The sequence below is a fragment of the Bison bison genome, unplaced genomic scaffold (assembly GCF_000754665.1).
Source record: "Bison bison bison isolate TAMUID 2011002044 unplaced genomic scaffold, Bison_UMD1.0 scf7180017864519, whole genome shotgun sequence".
NCBI lineage: Eukaryota > Metazoa > Chordata > Mammalia > Artiodactyla > Bovidae > Bison > Bison bison.
Genome location: NW_011495072.1, coordinates 19,928,980 through 19,956,094, shown reverse-complemented (window position 1 = coordinate 19,956,094; position 27,115 = coordinate 19,928,980). Strand labels below are relative to the sequence as shown.

At 38.9% G+C, this 27,115-nt stretch overlaps 1 protein-coding gene across 1 annotated transcript; it reads left to right on the top strand.

Annotated features, from left to right (window-relative positions):
• Window positions 1-1,699: 1,699 nt before the first annotated feature.
• LOC104981725 (vascular cell adhesion protein 1-like) lies at window positions 1,700-24,551 on the top strand. The gene is made up of 9 exons (XM_010830973.1): window positions 1,700-1,915; window positions 2,450-2,728; window positions 5,132-5,452; window positions 6,906-7,172; window positions 9,361-9,636; window positions 11,683-12,003; window positions 13,079-13,345; window positions 16,991-17,257; window positions 23,660-24,551. The coding sequence occupies exons 1-9, from the start codon at window positions 1,852-1,854 to the stop codon at window positions 23,815-23,817; spliced, it is 2,220 nt and encodes a 739-aa protein (XP_010829275.1). The 5' UTR covers window positions 1,700-1,851; the 3' UTR covers window positions 23,818-24,551.
• Window positions 24,552-27,115: the final 2,564 nt, after the last annotated feature.

Here is a 27,115-nt window from a genome sequence, read left to right as displayed (position 1 = left end):
TTCATCAGCTAATTTTGCCTGAAACTACTTTTCTGATCCTTAGCTATTTGGCAGATGAAGTCACACTTACATGCTATTACAGTCAGTAGCTGCTTCCACTTCTTTTTCTCCCCTTACCCTTGAATGGGAGCCTCATCTGCACCCAAGAGGAGGTCCAGAACCTCTCCAGCCATGCTGCTGCTGCTGCTAAGTTGCTTCAGTCATGTCCAACTCTGTGTGACCCCATAGATGGCAGCCCACCAGGCTCCTCTGTCCTGGGATTCTCCAGGCAAGAATACTGGAGTGGGTTGCCATTTCCTTCTCCAATGCATGAAACTGAAAAGTGAAAGTGAAAGTGAAGTCATGTCAGACTCTTAGCGACTCCGTGGACTGCAGCCTACCAGACACCTCCGTCCATGGGATTTTCCAGGCAAGAGTACTGGAGTGGGTTGCCATTGCCTTCTCCCTCCAGCCCTGAGGAACAGTTATTAGTTCCAAATCTCAGTTATGGTCTTCCTCTGTCAAAAGGCACAGAGCTGTTTATTGTACACATCCCTGGGAGTCAGTGAGCTTGGGATTTTTTTTTTTTTTTTTGTAGAATCCAACATTTTTTCTCATGCAATAGTTACATATTATTGCTAACCTTTTGGGATCTTCTTTTCCAAATTTTAATTTAAACTATTTATGGTTGCACTTTTTTGGTAATTGCTAAGTGTAAACCATGCATTAGACATTGGGAAGGCAGAAGTAGATACAATGATGAACAAGAACTGGTCAGGGACCATGATAGGAATTGATGTTCTGAAGAAGGAGAAAGACTTGCACACGTATAATACAAGGAAGTGGTTGTTCTGGTTTCTTTCTGATGGGGAAACTTTTGCAAAAACTTAAGTATGTATGTGCAAGGCAAAAACAGCTATTAAAAAATATCCTTTAAGTCATTTTATTGGAGGGGAAAAAGAACATAAAATTATCGTTCTCATCTCTTATGTAAGAAAAACAAATTATTTTTCTTGTTTTTACTGTATAAGTCTCATAGTCTAAGAGACTTACCATTTCAGAGGAATTCCATACATTTGTATTTAAGACTCTCAATTATCCAGCGACTGAACCGAGAATTGGTAACTTTTCTAAAACAAAAGAAGAAAATTATTTCTCTTCTTTTTGTAGGATTCCTTCATTCTCTACTCAAGAAAATAATTTCAGAAACTTGATGTTTGTTGTCCAAAAATCTATTTTGTGAATAAAAAGCATAAAACTCAGAAGCTATGCTGTCTCCCTTTTTAAAAATAATAAATCAAAAGAAAGGATCTTTTCCTTTTGCTTGCATGAGAATGTAGTCTCTGTTTTAGAATTGCAAATATATCTTCATAATGGAGAAAAATCAGTTCACATGACATAGTGCTTGTTCAGCCACTTCAAGAACTAGAGTGTAACTTACTATTTCTCTGACTCTCTTCTCCCCTGTTAGATTCAGAAAGCCTCATTCTGAAACAAGCATTAGCATTTATCTATCAAGCAAGATATCCTTTTGGAATGAAAAGTGAGAAAAAGTTTTAATTTTATAGCCATGGAAGGGTTTTCTTTTTCTATGATGGAGAGAGCAGTTTCGGTACTGAGTGCCATGGAAGGGGTTAATGCTGGACTTGGCTGGGTGTCAGTTAAACTTTTTTTCTGGCTCTGCTCCAGGTTTCCCCTTGAAGGGATTTCCCTCCGCCTCTGCAACAAGACACTTTATAAAGAGCCGACTTTCTATTTCATTCCTTACCAAACCTCACTGGCTTTAGGAGCTCAAGACCCTTCCCAGGCACCTTCAGGAGGGACAGAAAGAAGCATTTTGGAATAATTTTCTCTTAAGAGCAGCAACTTAAAATGCTTAGGAAGATGTTTGTGATCTTTGGAGCCTCAGATATACTTTGGATGGTGTTTGCAGTTTGTAAGTTCTTCTCCTTGATTTATTCCAAATGCTAGCATTCCATTTTAGCCCTGACTTTGGCTTCAGTCAGTTTTGTTATGATAGTAAAGAAAGGCAGAAGGATTTTTAAAGAGTGGGAAAACTTTACCTAACTTTTAATATACTATTGACTATTGCTATTAATTTATACCATTATATTGTCATAGTTAGAGCAGCAAAGTTGATAGTTTTTGGATTTTTGCAATGTTCAATGAGTAATTGGATTCTATCTCTAGGAAGGTCTGTCTTTTTAGCTTCCTGTACTTGATAATGAGATCAAAGTTGGCTATTAAAACAGCTGATAAGCGGGCATTAAGGTCAGAAGTGAAAGTTCTCCTAAGTGAAGATAATTTCAATACCTTCCTTTGGCAGGGACTCCAGTGCTGCCTTGCATTACTTAGAAGCAGTTTAGGAAAGAGACCAGCCAGATCTGGGTATTATACTAGAACAGAGAAGAAGGAGTAGAATACTAGACAAACGACTGGTAAGCTTGTTTTTCTCTTTCTGTTTTCATAGCTCAAGCTTCCCAAATCGACATATTCCCAAGTGAATCCAAAATTTTTGCGCAGATTGGTGACTCTGTTTCACTGACTTGCAGCACAACAGGCTGTGAGTCCCCATCATTGTCTTGGAGAACTCAGATTGACAGTCCACTGAACGGAAAGGTGAAAACTGAGGGGACCACATCCACGCTGATCATGGATCCTGTTAGTTTCGAGGATGAACACCAGTACCTGTGCACAGCGATTTGCAAGGATAAGAAACTGGAGAAAGCAATCCGAGTGGAGATCTACTGTGAGTACTTTAGTCAATATTTGATTTTCTCTCCATTTTGCTTTAAAATAAGTTTTTGAAAAGAATCAGTTCAGTCACTCAGTCATGTCCAACTCTGCGACTGCATGGACTGCAGCACGCCAGGCGTCCCTGTCCATCACCAACTTGCTCAAACTCATCTTCATTGAGTCAGTGATAAAATTACAGTTTTTTTTAATGACTAAAAGGATAGTTTTAAGAGAAAAAAATTTAAAAAGATGTTCTTGTCCAGATTCTTGGCTAGGGGACATACTGCAAAAAGAAATTTAGAAGACAGCTGAATCTACCACCAGACTAGAGACCCAAATCTTGGCTTCTGTTTCCAACTCTGCCATGAATATGGTGACCATGGGTAAGGGGTAAGATTCAGCTTCTCTAGGCCTCAGTTTTCTTAGCCATAAAGTGAAGTTCTCTAAGGTTCTTTTATTTATTTATTTATTATTTTTTTTTTTTCTTAATTCTTTTCAGTTGGATTCTTACATGTTCACCTGTCCATGTGTCCAAATAATCTATAAATTCCATGCTTCAAGGATTTTCTATTTATTTATTCTAAAGCAATTTGGTACTTAAAATTAGTTTAAAGATTAAGTAGGAGAGCTATAATTATTAATGGGCTTCAGTACAAAACTTTCCCCCTTAGACGGAAGAAAAATATCTGCAAACTTTTCACTCATTTGACTTCAGCAGAGATAAATTTAGGAGATTTGATTTCTGTTTTTGTTTGGTGCCATTAAGTCTTAATGCTCAACAGCTCAAACTCAAGGGTATTTGGAAAATGAACTTGATTTGCCTAGTGAATGTGAATGAATAGCCTTTGTTTACTAGCCTACCAAAATGTATTTCAATCCATTCTCAAACTAGTAAAGAAAGGTAGAAAAAAAGAGTAAAAAAAAAAATAACCTGAAATACATCACTTGCATTCTGGTTACTGCTCCTGTCAGAAAACTGGAATTCTTGATAGTCATCTCTTCAGGAAAACATCATTTGATTATCTTTTCTAATTATGTTGCTTTTCTTTTGCTATAGCAGAGCTCAACTTGATCCAATAACCTTAACTGATTCTTCAATAATCCCATATGTTGCTAATGCTTCTCAAGAAACTGTGCTTGGCTGACTGTTTTCAATTATGCTGGTTGTACATTCAGAGTTTATGTCTGTACAGCCTTCTGAGCTCCTTGAAAGGCCCCCTTATGTAAATACAGGGGAAAGTAGCCAGTTCTTGTATCAGCTGACAGCAAACCATATGAATTATAGGGGCATATCTTTCAGAATACAAGGGACAGAATTCTGGGTGCAAAAATGAAAAGTACTGTTTCTTCATACAGCAAATATTTGCCAGTTCCTTTGCCTCTCCTTGCAGGAACCATATAGTTGAAGATTTAAATAGAGAACAGAAGTTTCTTCTGGCTTTAATTATCTTGCCTGAAGTTTTTCTTTTTTTCCCCAAAAAGTCTGTCTTTCACTATGTTTAACAGTCCTGTCTCCATTCCACATTTGATTGTAAAATTCTTTGGAGTTGGGACCTTTGTATTCTTCTTATTTCACAGTCTTGAATCAAGACAATGTGTTATCTTCATGGCGGTTTGCAATGGAAAGCAGCCTTGCAAAGAAAGCAATGGCTCACTGAACTAGTGTGTTCCCTGGCACTAAAAATTTCAAGTGGAATAGTAGGTAGATGTTGAGTTAGATATTTTGGGAGGCAAATCTTCCTTCCATAACTTAAAGATCACACAGGTGTACCTTTCTGGAGGATGAATGTCTTTCAGAGACACCATTTTCAGAAGCTAATTATTTAGAGCTGTTCTTTTCATTTCTTAGCCTATCTATCCCAGTAGTTATTCTTTGACATGCTAAGCCTCAGGTTCCTTATCTATAAAATGAAGTATATCTGCCCTCACTAAAATAAAAGACTGTGATATAACACGATGAAATCTTGAGTTTAAATCTCAGCTTCACCATTACTAGCTGTGTGACCTTAGGAAAATTATGCAAATATGCTGAGTCTATGCTTTCATATCTACGAAATGTGGTATCTATTTCTTAGGGTTGTTGTGAGTATCAAATTAAGTCATCAATGTTAAATGAATAGCACAGGGATGGGCACGTATCAGTATTCAATAAACATAAGTTTCTTCTCCGTCCTTTTACTTTGGCAACATAAAACCTTTTGTACATGCAGAATCAGAACTGAAGAACTCTCTAACTGGTTGTTCTGATTTTGAACACACCCCAGACCATGAAAGGCTATTTAAACAATTCATTCTGCTGTATTAAGATTGTATTCACAAAAATATTAGACTCAGATTACATTGATTTAAATCAGTAAGGGACTTTACATAATATGAACAAAAAATCCACATGCATGTACTTGTTTGACCTTTGCAGCTTTCTCTAAGGATCCAGAGATTCATTTGAGTAGCCCCCCAGAGGTCGGGAAGCCAGTCACAGTCACGTGTTCAGTGCCTGATGTTTACCCATTTGAAAGGCTGGAGATAGAGTTGTTGAAAGGCAACCGTCCCATGAAAGTACAGGACTTTCTGGAGCCTTCAGAAAAAAAGGCCCAGGAAACAAAGAGCCTGGACGTGACCTTCTCGCCTACTGATGAGGATATTGGGACAGCTCTTGTTTGTCAAGCTACATTACACATTTATGATGATGATTCTCCACCCAAAGTAAGGAAAACTACAAAAGAACTGGAAGTCTACAGTAAGTACTTGTGTCTGTCTATGGGAATATACTCTTGGATGTACACAGCAATAAACCAAGCAGCTACAGTCAAGAAGAAACATGTTTGTAGTTTTTATACCATTTTGATTCACTGAGAGCATAATTCTTATCAACTACATAATTCAAAAAAAAGTGCACCCAATTAGGTTGAGAAAAGTTGAGCTTAAGTTCTGTCTCCATTAACCGTGAATTAGAGTCACTTAATTTCTCAGTCTATCAAAGGGGAATAATGATAATACCACCTGATTGGGAAGCTTCCCTGGTGGCTCAGTCGGTAAAGAATGTGTGCAATGCAGGAGACCAGGGTTCTATCCCTGGATTGGGAAAATCCCATGGAGAAAGGAATGGCAATCCCCTCCAGTACTCTTGCCTATTAAATCCCATTGACTATAGCCTGGACTCTACTTGGTGACTAAATCACCACCACCTGATTGGGTAGTGGGAAATAATAGGCTCAAGTGATAAAAAATTTTAAATTATGTTTTGTAAACTCTTATATCATGGCTTGAGATATCAAAGTATAGAAGTTTTATAAGCAGTATTTAGTCTGTGTGTGAGTGTATATGTGTGTGCACACCTGGACACGTGTGCATGGGGTGGGAGAGAGGAGATGAGATTTGATTGTCTCCATTCTCTCGGAGATGGCTGGGGGATTTGAGGCAGTCTTGTCATCCCAAAGTTGTGTAGGAGTGACTCACTGTGCTCTTTCTAGACTAAAATGCCCTGGTCTTCTCTAGACACCATAGTTAAAAGGAGCATTGCCTTCTACAACATGTTCAGCTGAGACAGAATGCGATGGAAAGGATTTTATCAATGTTTTGAGAAGAATAGTCAGAAATAGGAGATATTTTTCCTAGAGAATATCAAACTTGGAAATGAGAGCTATAATTAAGTATCTGAATGGCTGTCATGTAGAAGTGAAATTTGGATTATTCTTTAGCAATAGAGGACTGAACTATGACCGGTGTATAGAAGTTAGTTACAAAGAGAAAGATTTCAGCTCAATAGAGGGAAAACGTTCTAACAATCAGAGCTGTCAAAAATCACATGGACAATATTTCCTATAAGGCCGTGGACTGCCTTGTGCCCCAGAAGTACTGAAGCTGTCTTGCGTGAACATTTGGCAAGGAAGCTGAGCTGGAATTTGTACCTTACCTGGGAGATTGAATCACATAATTCTAAGGGTTTTTCTTAATTTCTGAGTGTCTATGGCCGTCTGAAAACACCAACCATCAAAAAGAGTAACTCCATCAAATCAGTCAGAAACTGGATTGACTAATTTTCATGACTCAGCAATTCTTTATACTAGTTTGGCAGAGTAAGTTTGTCAGATTGAGAAAGCTATAAATACAGTCCATGAGAGTATTTACAGTCGCCCTGTGGGACCATTATGCTGCTTAGCAATGACTAATACTGTGCCCTGCCTTCTCAGTCTCCCCCAAAGACACGGCTATATCCGTGAATCCCTCCACAAGGCTGCAGGAAGGCGACTCTGTGACGATGACGTGTACCAGTGCAGGTCTACCAGCTCCACGGATTCTCTGGAGCAAGAAATTAGACAATGGGAACCTACAGCTCCTTTCTGAGAATGCAACTCTCACTTTAATTTCTATGAGGGCAGAAGATTCTGGGATTTATGTGTGTGAAGGAAATAACCCTGTTGGGAAAGACAGAAAAGAGGTGAAATTAATTGTTCAAGGTAAGCAAAATGTGAAAAAGGTGCTGTCATTGAGATTTAAGCAATAGTGAAATAGCTTCAATGTCAAAGTTACTTCGTTAAGTTTTATTGATGATCCATCTGACTGTTATGTACTTTAGCACAATTATATACTCACCTTACTCTAGTTTCTTGGAAATCTTTTCTGCCAGAGCTTCCATGGCTCTGCTGTTTTGGTTCTTTTCCATTGTTCATCATTCTTTCATTCGGAGAAGGCAATGGAACCCCACTCCAGTACTCTTGCCTGGAAACTCCCATGGATGGAGGAGCCTGGTGGGTCGCTAAGAGTCAGACACGACTGAACAACTTCACTTTCACTTTTCACTTTCATGCATTGGAGAAGGAAATGGCAACCCACTCCAGTGTTCTTGCCTGGAGAATCCCAGGGATGGGGGAGCCTGGTGGGCTGCCATCTGTGGGGTCGCATAGAGTCGGACTTAACTGAAGTAATTTAGCAGCAGCAGCAGCAGCATTCCTTCATTGTCTCATCCCTTGAATTTTCCTTTTCTTTCTGCCCCTTGGGGGCTTCCCTAGTGACTCAGATGGTAAAGAATCTGCCTGCAATGCAGGAGACCTGAGTTTGATCCCTGGATCAGGAAAATCCCCTGAAAAAGAGAATGGCTACCCACTCCAGTATTCTTGCCTGGAGAATTCCATGGACAGAGGGGCCTGGTGGCTATAGTCCATGGGGTTGCAAAGAGTCAGACACGACTAACACTCACTCTTTTTCTATCTCAGAGTTGCTTTTCCAGGAGTCATGAGTTTACCCATTAACACATGCAGCAACTGTAAAGAACAATCTGAGACTGTTCACCGTCAGGAAGTAGATCTTTAAATTCTCCATTCTCACACTAGTGTATAAGGAATTCAGAAACAGTGCTTATTGTTCTGAATGAAATTTCTCTTCAAAAATCTGATAACACATCAGTTTGTTATGGTAATTTGAGGAAAGCATTCTTTGGAAGAGACCATAATGGCCCTGTTAGACCAATCAAACTGAAAAAAATCTTCTGGCACGGATGAGAACCCTTCAAAATATAGTGCCTTTGGATCACATATATGCTGAGCTTTCTTCTGCCTCCAGCTGGCTATTCATAAGGGCGAGTTTTCTGCGGAGTCTCATCTGTCACTTTCAGAGGTGCTCAAGGATTCTCACTTTCGCCAGAGAAATAGAGTCAAGATTTGAAATTCCTTTTCTCAGGGGACAGTAGTCATCCCAAAGTAGCCAGGGTGCCCCACGGGGATAGCATTGGCAGCCAAAGAGATTGTCTAGATATTTGAGACTTAGGAATTGGACCCGGCATCTCAGTTTTCAGTCCCTGAATTCATTGTACTTTTGCATTGTGTTAAACAAATTTAAAAGGTGGCTTGCATAACACTTTAGTGCTTAGATTTTGACTTTGTTTTCAGTGTCATTCTGTGTGACTTTCAACAGTACAACTTTATTCTGTTGATATAGAAGCTCTAAGTACTGGTCCATTACGGGTACTGCTTCTAATCAGAAGGCATATTCATATGGCTTTTTTTCAGTACTTTTCTTAGATTTTATTTCCACATGAGGATATTTTGATTTAGTTGTTCAAGTTAAAAACTGGGGTCTTAAATCACCTGGTTCCAAGTCCTAATTTCGCTACTTGCAAGCTGGGTGAAATTATCATTTTTCCTCAAGAAAAAAGGGGAGGAGGAAGAAGAGGAAGAAAGGAAGGAAAATAAGGAAAAGTAAAAACAGAAAATGAGAGTCAAGGAGAAGTAATGATACCAGATCCTGAAGTTGTATGGATTAAATGAGATAATATTAATATATGTAAAGTGGTTTAAATAGTGCTTGATACACTGGAACCTCATATTTTTTAGCCGGTGTTCCATAGTTATAGGAATTTGATAAATACATTTGAGTGGAGAATGAATTTTTGTTAGGGAAATATGCCAGTCTCCCTCTACAAATTTTTATCCTTATTCAATCTGTTTAATCAATGAATCACAGCGTCTTATGGGTTTGTTCTTGAAAGATGTGGTTCCCTTCCTGATAGTCTCAAAGTGGAAGGGAGTAATATGTTCTCAGCACAGATGTTAACTAAAAAGAGGCCAGAAAAAATAACAGTGTATTAAACTTTGGTGAAAGAAGAAAATTTATTTTATTTTTTCTTGTTCTTTTCTTCCCTCACCCCAGAGAAAAACTTTACTGTTGAGATCTCTCCTGGACCCCAGATTGCTGCTCAGGTTGGCGACTCAGTCGTGTTGACCTGTGATGTCAGGGACTGCGAGTCCCCATCTTTCTCTTGGAGAACCCTGATAGACAGCCCTCTGAATGGGAATGTGAGGAGTGAGGGCTCCAAGTCCATGTTGACCCTGAGCCCTGTGAGTTTTGAGAACGAACATTTCTACCTGTGCACTGTGATGTGTGGGCAAAAGAAACTGGAAAAGAGAATCCAGGTGAAGCCCTACTGTAAGTGGTTTTCAGAATTGTTTAATGTTTTGCTGTTGTTGTCGTTCCCAGTTCCATTGGAAGAAGCAGAATGGAAATTTGTGATACACAAGATCTTTGTGTTTAAGAAGGAAACTTAGCATTGGGAATGGTTCCTAAATCTCCAAACCAGAGTTTCTGATGCAACTTCATTGCCCTAAATCTTAAGTATATATTATGTATGAACCAAGTATCCCCAATCCTTAGTTTGTGTCGTGTCGATACTCTCTCATCATGGGCTTGAACAAACTTCATACTCCCTGCTTTCCACCCTGCTCTGGGTGTATATGGTGTATATGGAGATGGTTGTGTGTAAAGAGTAGTGTCAGTGCCCACTCAGATCATGGAGAGGGATGACTGTTGCTCAGTTATTCAAATTGGGGGTGAGGCCCAAACCTCCAGTTTTGAAGGCACATTTGAAAGCTGATTGGCAGGATGGAGACATGAGGCAATGATGAGCAAGAACAAACCTGGGCGTTAGAATGATCACCAGGGATGGTCAGCACAGCAGCTCAGGTGAAAAGAAGCACGAGGAGACTGCACTAGATTTGAGCATTGATTTATACCACATACATATGCTACACTTCTTCTTGCTATTTCTGTCACCTTAACAAAAATCCTGAATAGCTTCATTCTCTGTGAATTGCCATTGCTGGAGTTACTTGGTTTGTAATGAATGAGGGACAATATATGCAAAGTGATCAGAAAGTTCCCTGGTGATTCAGATGGTAAAGAGTCCGCCTGCAATGCAGGAGATGCGAGTTCGATCCCTGAGTCAGGAAGATCCTCTGGAGGAGGAAATGACAACCCACTCTAGTATTCTTGTCTGGAGAGTTCCATGAACAGAGGAGCCTGGGGGTCTACATAGTCCATGGGGTTGCATAGAGTCAGACACGACTGAATGATTAAGCACAGCAAACAGCCCATACGTTCTTCCTTGTTTTTATTCAGCAGAATTCAAGAGAACAATTGTGGACATGTTCCTCCAGAAATCCTGCCCAAACTTGTGTTACCCCTCAGGATTTTGTTCAAAATGAGTTAGAGCATGTCCAGAAAGATATCTGAATCTCTCCAAAGAAGCAATATGATTGCTTTACCCTGTTACCAAGAGTCCAGGAGCTGCTGATGCAGGCACATTCCCAATAGCATTGAGAACCAGCAGTGAAGCCTTATGGTCATGTGGAAACATTATCACTTTGATGACATTTTGCATAAGGAGAAAGAAAGAATTCAGCATTGTTCTTGCTCTTCATAACCATTCTAATCTCACATTTATTGATTTGTATCAGATGTATTATAAACATTATTTAGAATCTAAATCTCTTATATTTTTTTCTGAACTACAAGTATTAGCCAAGGAACACTTAAAACTATCTGCCTAAATTTGGCTGTTGGAAATAAAAATGTCTAAACTGCATGGCTCTGTGAACCCAAGCCAGGGCTCTGAGCTCAAGGAAATAGGAATTCTGATCTCAGCTGGGTGACTTACTAGGTATGACATTAAATGGCAGACTCTCAGCCTTTATAAGTTTTATAAGTCTCCCTAGCTATCAAATACAGTCTTCGTACATTTTTCTGGCTTTAAAATAAGTTAACAACCATTAGATTAAGCTGCTTTGAAGACAGATATAATGAATATTAAGGGACTAGCACACAGTAAACATCTAATATATCACAAAAAAATACAATGCTTAGAATATATATTTACTAAGTAAGTTGGTAGAAGCTGATGTGTCCTTTGAAAAGACTAGTCCATAGCTGTCAGCAAGACTGTATCACTAAGGAGAGAAGAGTAAGAAGTATATTTATTTCTTGATGATTTGATGTGCTAGGTATTTTTTGTTTCCAGCAGTATTTATATTTGATATCATAAATATTTATATTTAATGTTGTGATGCATCTGTTAGTAATCACTTTATCCCAGGTGAATTAAAACCTTCATTTTGAGACCTTTGCATTTAATAAAGATTAGCTCTATTTTTCTTCTAGTGTCACGTATAAACCTCATATTTTGCTTGATATTTGCAGCCTTCCCTAGCGATCCAGAAATTGAAATGAGTGGTCCATTAGTGAGTGGAAACCCAGTCACTGTAAGCTGCAGGGTTCCTAATGTGTATCCTTCTGACCGGCTGGAGATTGAATTGTTTAAAGGGGAGAGTATTATGATGAATAAAACCTTCTCGAAAGATGTAAGTAAGAAAGCCCTAGAGACCAAGAGTTTGGAGAAGACCTTCATCCCCACCACTGAAGATATTGGAAATGTTCTTGTTTGTCTGGCTCGGTTACCAATTGATGAAATGGAATTTGAACTCAAACAAAGGCAGAGTACACAAACACTTTATGTTAATGGTAAGTAAGTACATGTGTGATGTATTCACAATAGATTATGATTTTTTTTTTATCATGTTTGCCAGGTAATAGTCAACATGAGGTTCATAGTTGAAACCATTGTGAAAAAATAATTGAAAAGAAACTACAAAATATTGATTGTTTTTTTAAAAAAAAGCACCTCCAAGCTTAAAGCAACTGTTTATTTGCTTATGATTCTAAGCTGACACTTTGAGAAGAGGTCAAACGGGTAGTATGTTCATTATGGTATTAGATGAGTTTACATATTCATTTAGTTGGTTAGAAGGTCAGTGGGGGGTGGTCCCAGGTAGCTTCACTCACACATCTGGGCCTTCGCTGGGGGTGTCTGGACTTTCCTTTCTCCATGTGGTGTCTCTCAGGGAAGGTAGCGTAGATTTAGTCACCAGAGTGCAGTGTTTCAAGAGAGTGATAATGAAGGTGGCTTCTTGTGGTCTAGGCTTGGAAGTCCTAGAGTGTTACTTCTTCCAGGGTGTATTGGTCAAAGTTAATCACAAGGGGAGCCTAGATTTAAGAGGTAGGAAAATAGAGTCCACCTTTTCATAGGTGGTTTACATGGCTCATGGTCATGTTTAATGTACCATAAATGTCAATACACACTATCATTGACCATCCAGTCTTTGATAGCAAGAGAGTAAATACCCATGATGCACCCATGTTCTACTCTTTCATTCTGTATTGGGCTTCCCTGGTGGCTCAGTGGTAAAGAGCCAGTGCAGGAGATGCGAGTTGGATCCTAGGGTGGGGAAGATCTCCTGAAGAGGAAATGGCAGCCCACTCCAGTATTCTTGCCTGGGGAATCCCACGGACATAGAAGCCTGGCAGGCTACAGTCCCTGGGGTCACAAACAAGCAGACATGACTTAGGGACTAAACAATAGCAACAACAATTACTCTGTATCTGTTATAGTAAATGGGGGCATAAACTTCCTTTGGTAAAGTTATCAAGATACAAATTGGTCTAATCCACTAAACTCAAAGCCAAGTTTTATAACATTAGTAAAACTCTTTGGCAGGGTGTAACCAGCCAAGCTAACAAGTGTCTTTTACCTTTTCAGTTGCTCCCAGGGATACAACCATCTTGGTCAGTCCCTCCTCCATCCTGGAGGAAGGTAGTTCTGTGAATATGACATGCTCTAGCAATGGCCTTCCAGCTCCCAAAATCTTGTGGAGCAGGCAGCTAAGTAATGGGGATCTACAGCCTATTTCTGAGAATGCAACTCTCAGCTTCATGTCTACAAAAATGGAAGATTCTGGTATTTATGTCTGTGAAGGCATTAACCAGGCTGGAACAAGCAGAAAAGAAGTCAACTTAATTATCCAAGGTGAGCTAAAGTGATTAAATGAGTTATTAGTGCTAGTCTTATTTTGGTTGTGTTACTGGTTTTGAACAAAGTCCTGGAAATAAGATTTTCTAAAATAACAAGTATTGAGCCTTTTGAAGAGCTCATGATATTTCCTCTGCGTGGAAATCTCCTGGAAGAGTTATACCCATGAACCATTCCAAGTCACTTATCCTAAAATTCTTTCAACCTCATGTGGAAGGCTAGCTTCAGGAACTGTGCCAAAAGTTCCAGTTATACTTACGAGGCATTGGTTATGGTGTTGAAAAAAGGATAGGAAGATGTATATATATATATATATTTTGGAATTACTTAGGGCCCAAGTGGCACTAGTGGTAAAGAACCTGCCTGCCAATGCGGGCTAAATGTAAGAGACACGGGTTTGATCCCTGGAATCAGGAAGATCCCCTGGAGGAGGGCACAGCAACCCACTCCAGTATTCTTGTCTGAAGAATCCCATGGACAGAAGAGCCAGGCAAGTTATGCTCCATAGGGTCGCAAAGAGTTGGACATGACTGACGCAACTTGGCACCTAGCACACAAAATCACCTTATCTAACTGGATTAAATTCCTCATGGTAATCTCATAAAATGACTCCTAGGATTTGCTTAGAAGGCTAAGAAGGCACTTAAACATTTTATAAATTCAGAGACTGAGTAGCACTGACCTTGCCCTCTGGTTCATCAATAAAATGGCATAGAATCACCAGGATGGATTAAGTTAGGAGATCCAGACCCATTCTTTCCAGGATGGAGAGGCAAAACTGAGAACAAAATAATTTCTAGTTGACACATTGAAGCTCTAGGCAGTTTTGGTGAAAGTCACGAAGTGGTCCATTTGGATTTCCCTCATATCTTCCCTTTTGGGGTTCGAGGTCCTCTTCTTCACTAGGGCTGTCAGTTCCTCTCTTACCCCTTGGTATTATTTCCACTAAGGTGTTAATGACTGTCATGTTACCATTACAATAATAATTTGTATTTTAAAGGAAGGGAAGAAACTTGGAGGAGCAATGCACTACCTTAAAGAAAGCCCTTAGACTGTAGTTTTGGTTGAAGAAAGAGTATCAAATTGCAAAACAGATAATCTTAACGGGAACCTCACTTACAAGACACTGATGTGGTACCTCCCTCCACAGGTTGCATATTAACAGAGATGTTGTATGTCAGGTTCTTAGCTCAGGATAACAACTGGTGTTAAGGATTGTAAGGGCCATCTCTGCACAGCTTAATTTTTTGATCTGGAATGGTCTATCTCAAAACTCAGAGTCCCGCAACGGCTTTTATACTTAAAGAAATATCTGCACAACTGTGTGACAAAAAAAAAGTTTATTTTCCACATTTGAAATTTATGACTGTTTTTAAACAGCTATTTGTTGGCTAAGCTGGGTAAGAATTACATTAAGGCAGCAGTTCCCAACCTTTTTGGCACCAGGGACTGATTTCGTGGAAGACAATTTTTCCGTGGATGGGAGGGGGGCTAGTTTTGGGGAGACTCAAGTGCAATAGGGTTCATTCTTCTATGAGAATCTAATGTCACCGCTGATCTGACAGGAGGTGGAGCTAAGGCAGTAATTCAAGCAATGGGTTGTTGCTCAGTTGCACAGTCATGTTTGACTCTTTGTGACCCAATGGACTGCAGCAAGACAGGCTTCCCTGTCCTTGAGCTTGCTCAAACTCACATCCATTGAGTCAGTGATGCCATCCAACCATCTCTTCCTCTGTCCTCCCCTCTCCTCCTGTTTTCAATCTTTCCCAGCATCAGGGTCTTTTCTAATGAGTTGGCTCTTTGCATTGGGAGACCAAGGTATTGGAGCTTCAGCTTCAGCATCAGTCCTTCCAAAGAATATTCAGGATTGATTTCCTTTAGGATGGACTGGTTGGATCTCCTTGCAGTCCAAGGGACTCTCAAGAGTCTTCTCCAACACTACAGTTCAAAAGCATCAATTCTTTGGCACTCAGCTTTCTTTCTAGTCTAACTCTCACATCCATACATGACCACTGGAAAACCATAGCTTTGACTATATATGTGGACCTTTGTTGGCAAAGTAACATCTCTGCTTTTAATATGCTGTCTAGGTTGGTCATAGCTTTTCTTCCAAGGAATGTCTTTTAATTTCATGGCTGCAGTCACCATCTGCAGTGATTTTGGAACCCCAAAAATAAAGCCTGTCACTGTTTCCATTGTTTCCCCATCTATTTGCCATTAAGTGATGGGACCAGATGCCACAATCTTCATTTTTGCAAATTGAGTTTTAAGCCAGCTTTTCACTCTACTCTTTCACCTTCATCAAGAGGCCCTTTAGTTCCTCTTCACTTTCTACCATAAAAGTGGTGTCATTTGCATATGAGATTATTGATATTTCTCCCGGCAATGTTATTCCAGCTTGTGCTTCATCTAGTCTGGCATTTTGCATGATGTACTCTGCATATGTACTCTGCATATAAGTTAAATAAGCAGGGTGACAATATACAGCCTTGACAGACTCCTTTCCTGATTTGGAACAGTCTGTTGTTCCATGTCCAGTTCTAACTGTTGTTTCCTGACCTGCATGCAGATTTCTCAGAAGGCAGGTAAGGTGGTCTGGTATTCCCATCTCTGTAAGAATTTTCCATAGTTTGTTGTGATCCACACAGACAAAGGCTTTAGCATAGTCAAAAAGCAGAAGTAGATGTTTTTCTGGAATTATCTTTCTTTTTCTATGATCCAATGGATGTTGGCAGTTGGATCTCTGGTTTCTCTGCCTTTTCTAAAACCAGCTTGAACATCTGGAAGTTCACGGCTCACGTATGCTGAAGCCTGTCTTGGAGAATTTTGAGCATTACTTTGCTAGCGTGTGAAATGAGTGCAATTGGGCAATCATTTGAACATTCTTTGGCATTGCCTTTCTTTGGGACTGGAGTGAAAACTGACCTTTTCCAGTCCTGTGGCCACTGCTGAGTTTTCCAAATTTGCTGGCATATTGTGTGTAGCACTTTCACAACATCATCTTTTAGGATTTGAAATAGCTCAACTGGAATTCCATCACCTCCACTAGCTTTGTTCATAGTGATGCTTCCTAAGGCCCACTTGACTTTGAACTCTAAGATGTCTGGCTCTAGGTGAGTGATCACATCATTGTGGTTATCTGGGTTTTTTGTATAATTCTTCTGTGTATTCTTTCCGCCTCACTTCTTGAGCGATGGGTAGGGTCTGTAAATACAGAAGAAGCTTGATAACTATTTGCTCACCTCCTGCTGTGTGACTAGGTTCTCAGCAGGCCACAGACTGGCCAGTCCATGGCCTGGTGGTTGGGGACCTTTGTATTAAGGAACACGAGAGAAACATAAGATGTCTTCTTTCATTAAAACATGATCATTTTACAAGAAGTCAGTAAATGCTTGACTTCTCTAATAGCCTCTATAAATATTTAATGCAAACAGTAAGCACAAGTACTATCTTGACAGCTATTGCTACTGTCATTAAATTAATATGGAATTTGTTTATATTTCATTCAATCCGTGGTGGTTTAGTTGCTAAGTCATGGCCAGCTTTTGCGATCCCATGAACTGTAGCCCACCAGTCTCCTCTGTCCTTTCAATGATGATTGATTGTCATTCAATCAGAGGTATCTTTAAATTCTTTCCACAGTTGCTCCAAAAGATATACAACTTACAGCTTTTCCTTCTGAGAGTGTCAAGGAAGGAGACACTGTCATTATCTCCTGTACGTGTGGAAATGTTCCCCCAACTTTGATAATTCTGAAGAAAAAAGCAGAGACTGGCTACACAGTGCTAAAGTCTACAGGTGGTGCATATACCATCCACAGGGCTCAGTTAGAGGATGCGGGAGTATACCAGTGTGAATCTAAAAATGAAGTTGGCTCACAGCTAAGAAGCCTAACACTTGATGTTAAAGGTTAGTTTATTTTTTTGTTATTTTTATAACAAGCTTGGTGGATTGTAAAGAATTTCAAGGGTCAGATGAATGAGTTGGCAAAATGGAACTGAATTCCATGTTGATTATGGTTATTTCTTAGTGTTTCCTAAAATAATAATGTACAGGTGCTCTGTCCTAAGGAGTTTAGCCAGGATGTTGACTTTTTATCATAAGTCAGTGTAGAATTCCCATTTGCTTTTTAAGACGTTGACAATTCAGCATTTGTCTCTGAGGTCTTACATTTCTTATGTGTTTAAATCCATTTTCAAAATCTTTCCTTGAGGGTTATTAGGAAACGAAGAAGTAGAATTGGTGCATTGAAAACGCAAGTTTCTATCCAGGCCCTTTTCCTTCCTACCCAAAGAGACTGCCACTCTCTGAACACAAAGTGACTGCATATTTTCTGGGATTGACTCTTTACAGAATAATAACTGAGAATGGTGATCTTAGTGTTGAACAGCAGAATGAGTCTCTTAGAATGCAGAACTGCTTCCTTAGATATCCAAGATCCTTGTTCATCCTGCTGTACTCTGCTGGAGAAATGGAGGGAGGTGGCAATGGACTCAGCAGAGGAATTTCAGGGGCCTCTTAATCTAACCCAGCTAATCCTACTGTGAACACACTGTACGATCTGTTGATCTTATCAGTGGAAATAGAATCTGTCAGCCTTTACTGATCAGTCTTCCACTCCTTGAGTGCTAATGAGCCCCCTTTGTGTACTGGAAGCCAAACTTGAAATAAACATGATTGTAAACAAACACCAACTCTTAAGAGCCTCTGGCACTGAGCTCCCAGATACAGCAACTACTCATCAATGTAAAGAAAATTTACACCTGGGTCAGAAAATGACTTAAAATTTTACTCATCTGGCCAAATCTCTCAAGATTACATGCCTTACCATATAGGAGGTCTTACCATATAGGAGCTCCTTACCATAAGGAGGTCTGTCTTCACAGTACCTCCTCGAAACAATATCAATACATCCATCTAGAAGTGTTAAAGAAGGGGAAAATATCACTGTTACGTGTAAAACTTTTAGTCATCCACATGCAGTGATCATTCTGAAAAGAGTTGACCTGGCCAATGAAGTTACCATGTGTTCAGAGAATGGGACATTTACCTTGTATCATGTCACTCAAAATGATACAGGGGTGTATGTAATTAGTGCTACCAATGAGGTTGGGGAAATTTCTGGACAGATTGAGATCTCCATTATGAGTACATTGAAATTCATCTATTCCTATTTAATCCCTGATGGCTCCAGACCACCTTTAATTAAGCCTGGTTCCAGAAACTTGCACTCCTAACATTTTTATAATTCTTTCTGTAGTTAATGTTTTTCTTTTAAAGACACATCAAAGTTTTCCACTTTTTAACTCTTTCTCATACATTGTTGTCTTTTCTAATTGCTTTTTTAAGTTAGTAACTTTATATATTTGCTATTTTTCACTCATTACTTAAATGAACAATTGAAGTATATTATAGGCACTCAGCTACAACCCCCAAACTATGTATGGTTTCAAAGAACTGTAAAAGAATGGAAACAAAAATTTGTCATTTTCCTGGAAATTTTTATCTAATCAACCTTTGCATTTAACTGATATTTTAAACTATTTTTTGTTAGTTTTGTTTTAAAAATACATTTGCTCAAATGTAGTCCAATGATAGAAATGTTGGGAGTCTTTAGGAATTTTAGTGTTGACACAGCTAATAGAAAATCGTATTTGAAGATTGCCCTGGTAACCAACTCGTTGGCAAAATTTTACCATAGATGCTTGAGGGAGAAACCAAAGGGAAAAGATAACACACTATTTATTAAATTGAAAAGAAAACAATAGGATCAAAAATACCTTACCTACCATGTCATCAATATTGATGCCTAACTATAATTTTGATAATGAATATCCCATTAAATTAGGACTCATACTCTGACTAGTTCTACTCTAGCAAGGGAAAGTAGAAAAATAAGATAGCTATCATTATATTTGTCATGATACATTTTTGATTTCAATAATTCAAAAATGGGTTTCCCTTCATCTAATTATTCTTTTCTTTTTGGTTGACCTCCAGTGATTAGAAACGCCTAGAAGGAAAGTAATGACTTCCAAGGCCAAATCACTCATTTCTTCCACTCATATACCACTTGAAAAAACAGTATTTGTGAGATCATACTGTGCTATGCAAACATAAATGTAAATAGAGATGAATCTCCAGTAAATACCATGATGTCTTATTCAGAAGTTCTTATAAGGTTAAAATGTTAAATAATATTGTAACTGTCAGATGATTTTTAGTAGAGTAGAAAGAGTACTAAATTTCAAGTTTTGGGATACTATTACTTTATGTACTCAATTTATAACTAAATGACAAAATGATAGGATGTAGAAAGAAAAAATGTATTACTATTCAAAAGATATTTATTGGCGAAAAAAAAAAAAACACATTTATTGGGTGCAAGCTACTCCAAGCAGTGAGCCAGTTACTGGCTATACAGGGATGGATCAATAAGAAACTAGATTCTTTCCTCATGTAATTCACAGTCTGAAGGAGGAAACTAAATTAATAGATAAGCAAAGAAACGTTTAACTATAAGCTATAATGAGAACTATGGAGGGAAAATGTAGTGGTTATAAAAGTTATATTAAGGAAAAAATGTATATTAAGTTTCCTAATTTAGGCTGGAGGGATGCAGGTCAGAGGATGCCTCTATGTTTAAGTAACACTTAAGCTAAAATATCAGTTCAGTTCAGTTCAGTCGCTCAGTCGTGTCCTACTCTTTGCAACTCTACGGACTGTAGCACACCAGGCTTCCTCATTTATCACCAACTCCCGGAGCTTACTCAAACTCATGTCCTTTGAGGCAGTAATGCCATCCAACAATCTCATTCTCTGTCATCCCCTTCTCCTCCAGCCTTCAATCTTTCCTAGCATCAGACTTTTCCAATGAATCAGTTCTTCGTCTCAGGTGGCCAAAGTACTGGAGTTTCAGCTTCAACATCCGTCCTTCCAATGAATATGCAGGACTGATTTCCTTCAGGATCGACCAGTTGGATCTCCTTGCAGTCCAAGGGACTCTCAATAGTCTTCTCCAATACCATAGTTCAAAAACATTGATTCTTTGACGCTCAGCTTTCTTTATAGTCCAACTCTCACATCTATACATGACCACTGGAAAAACCATAGCTTTGACTATGTGGACCTTTGTTGGCAAAGTAATGTCTCTGCTTTTTAATATGCTGTCTAGGTTGGTCATAGCTTTTCTTCCAAGGAGCAAGTGTCTTTTAATTTCATGGCTGCAGTCACCATCTGCAGTGATTTTGGAGCCCCCCAAAATAAAATCTGTCACTGTTTTAATTGTTTCCTCATCTATTTGCCTTGAAGTGATGGAACCAGATGTCATGATCTTAGTTTTCTGAATGTTGAGTTTTAAGCCAACTTTTTCACCCTCCTCTTTCACTTGCATCAAGAAGCTCTTTAGTTCGTCTTTGCTTTCTGCCATAGAGTCGTGTCATCTGCATATCTGAGGTTATTGATATTTCTCCCACTAATCATGATTCCAGCAGCTTGTGCTTCTTCCAGCCCAGAGTTTCTCATGATGTATTCTGCATATAAGTTAAATAAGCAGGGTGACAATATACAGCCTTGATGGACTCCTTTCCTGATTTGGAACCAGTCTGTTGCTCCAGGTCCAGTTCTAACTGTTGCTTCTTGACCTGCATACAAATTTCTCAAGAGGCAGGTCAGGTGGTCTGGAATTCCCATTTCTTTAAGAATTTTCCATAGTTTGCTGTGATCCACATAGTCAAAGGCTTTGGCATAGTCAATAAAGCAGAAGTAGATGTTTTTCTAGAACTCTCTTGCTTTTTCGACGATCCAGTGGATGTTCGCAATTCGATTTCTGTTTCCTATGCCTTTTCTAAATCCAGCTGGAACATCTATAAGTTCATGGTTCACGTACGTTGAAGCCTGTCTTGGAGAATTTTGAGCATTACTTTGTTAGTGTGAGATGAGTGCAATTGTGAAGTAGTTTGAGCATTCTTTGGCATTGTCTTTCTTTGGGATTGGAATGAAAACTGACCTTTTCCAGTCCTATGGCCACTGCTGAGTTTTCCAAATTTACTGGCATATTGAGTGCAGCACTTTCACAGCATCATCTTTTAGGATTTGAAATAGCTCAACTGGAATTCCATCACCTCCACTAGCTTTCTTCATAGTGATGCTTCCTAAGGCCAATGATGTCTGGCTCTAGGTGAGTGATCATACTGTCGTGGTTATCTGGATCATGATCTTTTTTGTGCAGTTTTTCTTTGTATTCTTGTCACCTCTTCTTAATATCTTCTGCTTCTGTTTGGTCCATACCATTTCTGTCCTTTATTGTGCCCATCTTTGCATGAAATGTTCCCTTGTTATTTCTAATTTTATTGAAGAGATCTCTAGTCTTTTCCATTCTGTTGTTTTCCTCTATTTCTTTGCACTGATCACTGAGGAAGGCTTTCTTATTTTTCCTTGCTATTCTTTGGAACTCTGCATTGAAATGGGTATATCTGTCCTTTTCTCCTTTGCCTTTCACTCCTCTTCTTTTCTCAGCTATTTGTAAGGCCTCATCAGACAACTATTTTGCCTTTTTGCATTTCTTTTTCTTGAGGATGGTCTTGATCTCTGCCTCCTGTACAATGTCACGAACCTCCATCCATAGTTCTTCAGGCACTCTATCAGATCTAATCCCTTGACTCTATTTCTTACTTTCACTGTATAGTCATAAGGGATTTGATTTAGGTCATACCTGAATGGTCTAGTGGTTTTCCTTACTTTCTGCAATTTAAGGCTGAATTTGGCAATAAGGAGTTCATGATCTGAGCCACAATCAGCTCCCGGTCTTGTTTTTGCTGACTGTATAGAGCTTCTCCATCTTTGGCTGCAAAGAATATAATCAATCTGATTTTGGTATTGACCATCTGGTGATGTCCATGTGTAGAGTCTTCTCTTGTGTTGTTGGAAGAAGGTGTTTGCTATGACCAGTGCATTCTCTTGGCAAAACTTTATTAGCCTTTGCCCTGCTTCATTCCGTATTCCAAGGCCAAATTTGCCTGTTACTCCAGGTGTTTCTTGACTTACTACTTTTGCATTCCAGTCCCCTATAATGAAAAGGACATGTTTTTTGGGTGTTATTTCTAAAAGGTCATGTAGGTCTTCATAGAACTATTCAACTTCAGCTTCTTCAGCTTTACTGGTTGGGGCATAGACTTGGATTACTGTGATACTGAATGGTTTGCCTCGGAAATGAACAGAGATCATTCTGTCGTTTTTGAGATTGCATCCAAGTACTGCCTTTTGGACTCTTGTTGACTATAAGGGCTACTCCCTTTCTTCTAAGGGATTCCTGCCAACAGTAGTAGATATAATGGTCATCTGAGTTAAATTCACCCATTCCAGTCCATTTTAGTTCACTGATTCCTAAAATTTCAATGTTCACCCTTGCCATTTCCTGCTTGACCACTTATAATTTACCTTGATCCATGAACCTAATATTTTATGTTCCTATGTAATATTGTTCTTTACAGCATTGGACTTTACTTCCATCACCAGTCACATCCACAACTGGATGTTGTTTTTGCTTTGACTCCATCTCTTCATTCCTTCTAGAGTTATTTCTCCACTGACTTCCTGTAGCATATTGGGCACCTACCAACCTGGGGAGTTCATCTTTCAGTGTCCTATCCTTTTGCCTTTTCATACTGTTCATGGGGTTCTCAAGCTAAAATATAATACTATCCAAAGAACTTCATATTATCATGAAATGATATAAATGCTGAAGAGGAATAATGTATAGTAAGGTGCCCTACTTCAGAGATACAAAATATGAAGTTTTCTATATATTTCTAAAAACACCATCAGCAAGAATTCTTTCCCTTACTATCTTACAGGTGATGTTTGACTATAATGGTGGCATACTAGGAGTTATGATACTTTTCTTGGAGAACCAGTTAGTTATTTTAGTTCATAATGATCAAAGTTCTAGTTCTTTAGTATGTACTTATATTTCCCAAAGCAAACACTCTTCTCCAGTTCTTACTCTTTCAAATGAACCCTAAAAATTTGCACCCTTTCTTCCACCCTGTTACTAAACCAGCATCTATTTGAATCCAAGTTTGCAGAAGTCAACAACATCTTTAGACTCATCATGACCATAGCAACTGCTAACTGATTATTTGATTAATTCAAAGAAATGTGCATTTTTAGTTCTATTGGTTCTTATCACTGCTTTGATTCACTTTTCTTTAGAGAACTAATGGTACTATTAAAATAAAACATGTGACTTTTATTATTAAACAGTTTCTTTTTGTACCAGACATTAATTGCATCCATTTTGTTATTTTCCAGGAAGAGAAAGTAACAAGGACTATTTTTCTCCTGAACTTCTGGTGCTCTATTGTGCATCCTCCTTAATAATACCTGCCATTGGAATGATTATTTACTTTGCTAGAAGAGCCAACATGACAGGGTCATACAGTCTTGTAGAAGCACAGAAAGTCTGCTAATGCTTGTAAAGTGTAGCTACTGCGTGAAAGGTTCTACCAAAGATACTATCAGTTCAGATGCTCAATACTGCTCATCATTCCATGAGGAAAACAGAAACTGGGGGTTCAGTCTTCCTTGAATGCAGTGAAGGCTTGGAAAGAAATAGCTGCCTATGGCCCTTACTGTGAGCAAGAAGCCAAAGGAAAATTTCTACTTAAAAACTAGGCACTACCACTGAGATGACTGGAGTAATTTCTTGATGTGTATATACAATAACATGATTTGTATATATGTAAAACTATGCTGTAGCAAGGTTGTTTGGAATATCAGCACACTAGAGTCACTATATCTAAAATTATTAAATGTTGCTTGAACTGATTGTTATAACAATGCATCTTAATATCAACTGGCAGCTGAACTATGTCATCTTTTTAATATTTTATTTCCTTTAACAAAGTTTTATTCCTATAAAGTTCATGGGAAACAATTTCATGTTGTGTAAAGATGCCAGGGTTTTCGGGGCACTGGGTTGACTTTCAGGTACTAAACACTTCAACCTATAGTATAATGGTTAACTGGATTTCTCTGAGTGGTACTGACACGGTACGGAGACGTTTTTTGATGTTGTTTGTTCATCAGACTCTTGTGTCATTTTCCCAAGTGGTCTAAAAATGTAACTTCTTTTGATTTTCTTTTGTAAATGTTTAGGGCTTTTTTGTTTTTGTATAGTAAAGCGATGATTTCTGAAATTGAAGGAGTTGTGTGTTTATTTATTATAAGTTGCCTCCTTTAGTCATGTTGTAACTCTTTTTGTCAGTCCCAAGACCGAAGTGTTGAAACCCATGGTGATAATAAGCAGATACTTGAAGTGTGGTCCTCATATTACTTTTATCAAAATCACCATGGGAACTTTACAAATATTTACTTGTCTTGGGGCCATCCTAACCTATTGAATTGAAATATCTGTATGTAGCCTTGGAATCTGCAATTTTAAAATAAATTTTAAAATATAGTATGCACAGAAAGAGTGAATGCAGATAAACATGGACATGTTAAAGGGCAGCAAGTGAACACCCGTATGTACCATTTAAGTGAAGAGATAGAACATAATTGTTCTTCAAATCCTTTTAGATGCCACTCATTGATTGTAGCTCTGTTACTGAGGATTCAACAATATCTTGGATTGTACATTAATCTTTCCCTTTCTTTGGGGTATAAAATCCCCCAATTTTATACCTATATGCATGCTTACTCACTCAGTCATGTCCAAGTCTGTGACCCCATGGATTGTAGCCCACCTACCAGTCTTCTCTGTCCATGGGATTTTCCAGGCAAGAATGCAGGAGTGGGTTGCCATTCCTCCTCCAAGGGATCTTCCTAACCCAGGGATCAAACCTGCATCTCCTGTGTCTCCTCATTTGCAGGAAGATCCTTTACCTGCTAAGCCACTGGGGAAGCCCTTATACCTATATAGGTAACCCTAAGTAGAACATGCTAAAGCTGAAACTCCAGCACTTTGCCCACCTCATGTGAAGAGTTGACTCATTGGAAAAGACTCTGATGCTGGGAGGGATTGAGGGCAGGAGGAGAAGGGAACGACAGAGGATGAGATGGCTGGATTGTATCACCGACTCGATGGACGTGAATTTGAGTGAACTTCGGGATTTGGTGATGGACAGGGAGGCCTGGTGTGCTGCAATTCATGGGGTCACAAAGAGTTGGACACGACTGAGAGACTGAACTGAACTGAACTGAACTGAACTGAAGTAGAACATTGTTTTGTTTGCCAGCTTTTGAATTTTACATGTATGCCTGCTAAGTTGCTTTAGTCGAGTCAGACTCTTTGTCACCCCATGGATTGTAGCCTGCCAGGCTCCTCTGTCCATGGGATTCTTCAGACAAGAATACTTGAGTAGGTTGCCATTTCCTCCTCCAGGGTATCTTTCCAACCCAGGAATCAAACTCCTGTCTCTTGTGTCTCCTGCATTGGCAGGTGATTTCTTTACCACTAGCACCACCTGGGAAGCCCCTGCTGCTGCTGCTAAGTTGCTTCAGTCGTGTCCGACTCTGTGCGACCCCATAGACGGCAGCCCACCAGACTCCCCCGTCCCTGGGATTCTCCAGGCAAGAACACTGGAGCGGGTTGCCATTTCCTTCTCCAATGCATGAAAGTGAAAAGTGAAAGTGAAATCACTCAGTCGTGTCTGACTTCTAGCGACCCCATGGACTGGAGCCCACCAGGCCCCTCTGTCCATGGGATTCTCCTAAATATAATCAAATGGTATATTTAACAGTGACTATTTTTCACTCAAAATTATGTTTTTTCTTAATTAATCCATATTGTTATATTTAGCTATGTCTATTTACTATAGGATTTTGCCACAACTTATTTATATAGGATATATATATGTTTATATATCCTACCATTGATGGATATTTGACCTGTTTACAGTTTTTACAATATGATCAAAGTTTCTATAAACACTGTTTTACATATTCCTGAATTATGTGTATGAATGAAGTTAGGGTGCAAGAATTCTTCTATAGTGTATACATTCTAATGAAATTGCTGGATTGCAGGAAATGTAGACTTTCAGGTTTGTAAGGAAAGCTAAACTATTTTCTGAAGTAGTTGAAATAATTTATACTCCCAACAACAGCGAAAAAGAGTTCACATTACTAAATAGCTTATCGGTGACATTGTCTGACTTTGAAATTTACATTTCTTATACCTTAAAATGATTTTCCCTATGGTTTGAATTTGCATTTTCCTGATTACTAGTGAGGTTGAACATCTTATCATATATTTAAGGACTCTGTGTTTAGGATCATTGGAGCTGGCCCTTTTGTGAAGTATCTATACATTTCTTTTGCTGTTTTCCTGGTGGTTGGTTGTCTTTTATTGATTTGGGGGAGATTTTAAAATATATTTATATATTTTGGAATATGTATATATGTTACCCTAAAGCAATGGGCTTCCTTGGTGGCCCAGTGATAAAGAATCTGCCTGCCAATTCAGGAGACACAGGTTTGATCCCTGGTCAATATATATATATATATATTTATATGGGCTTCCCAGGTGACACTAGTAGTAAAGAGCTCACCTGCCAAAGCAGGAGATGGAAGAGACAGGAATTCAATCCCTAGGTTGGAAACATCCCCTGGAGGAGGAAATGGCAATCCAGTCCAGTAGTCTTGCTGGAGAATCCCATGGACAGAGGGGCCTGGCAGACAACAGTCCATGGGGTCACAAAAAGTCTGATTTGACTAAAACAACTTAGCAGGCACGCATGTAAAATTCAATATATATATATATAT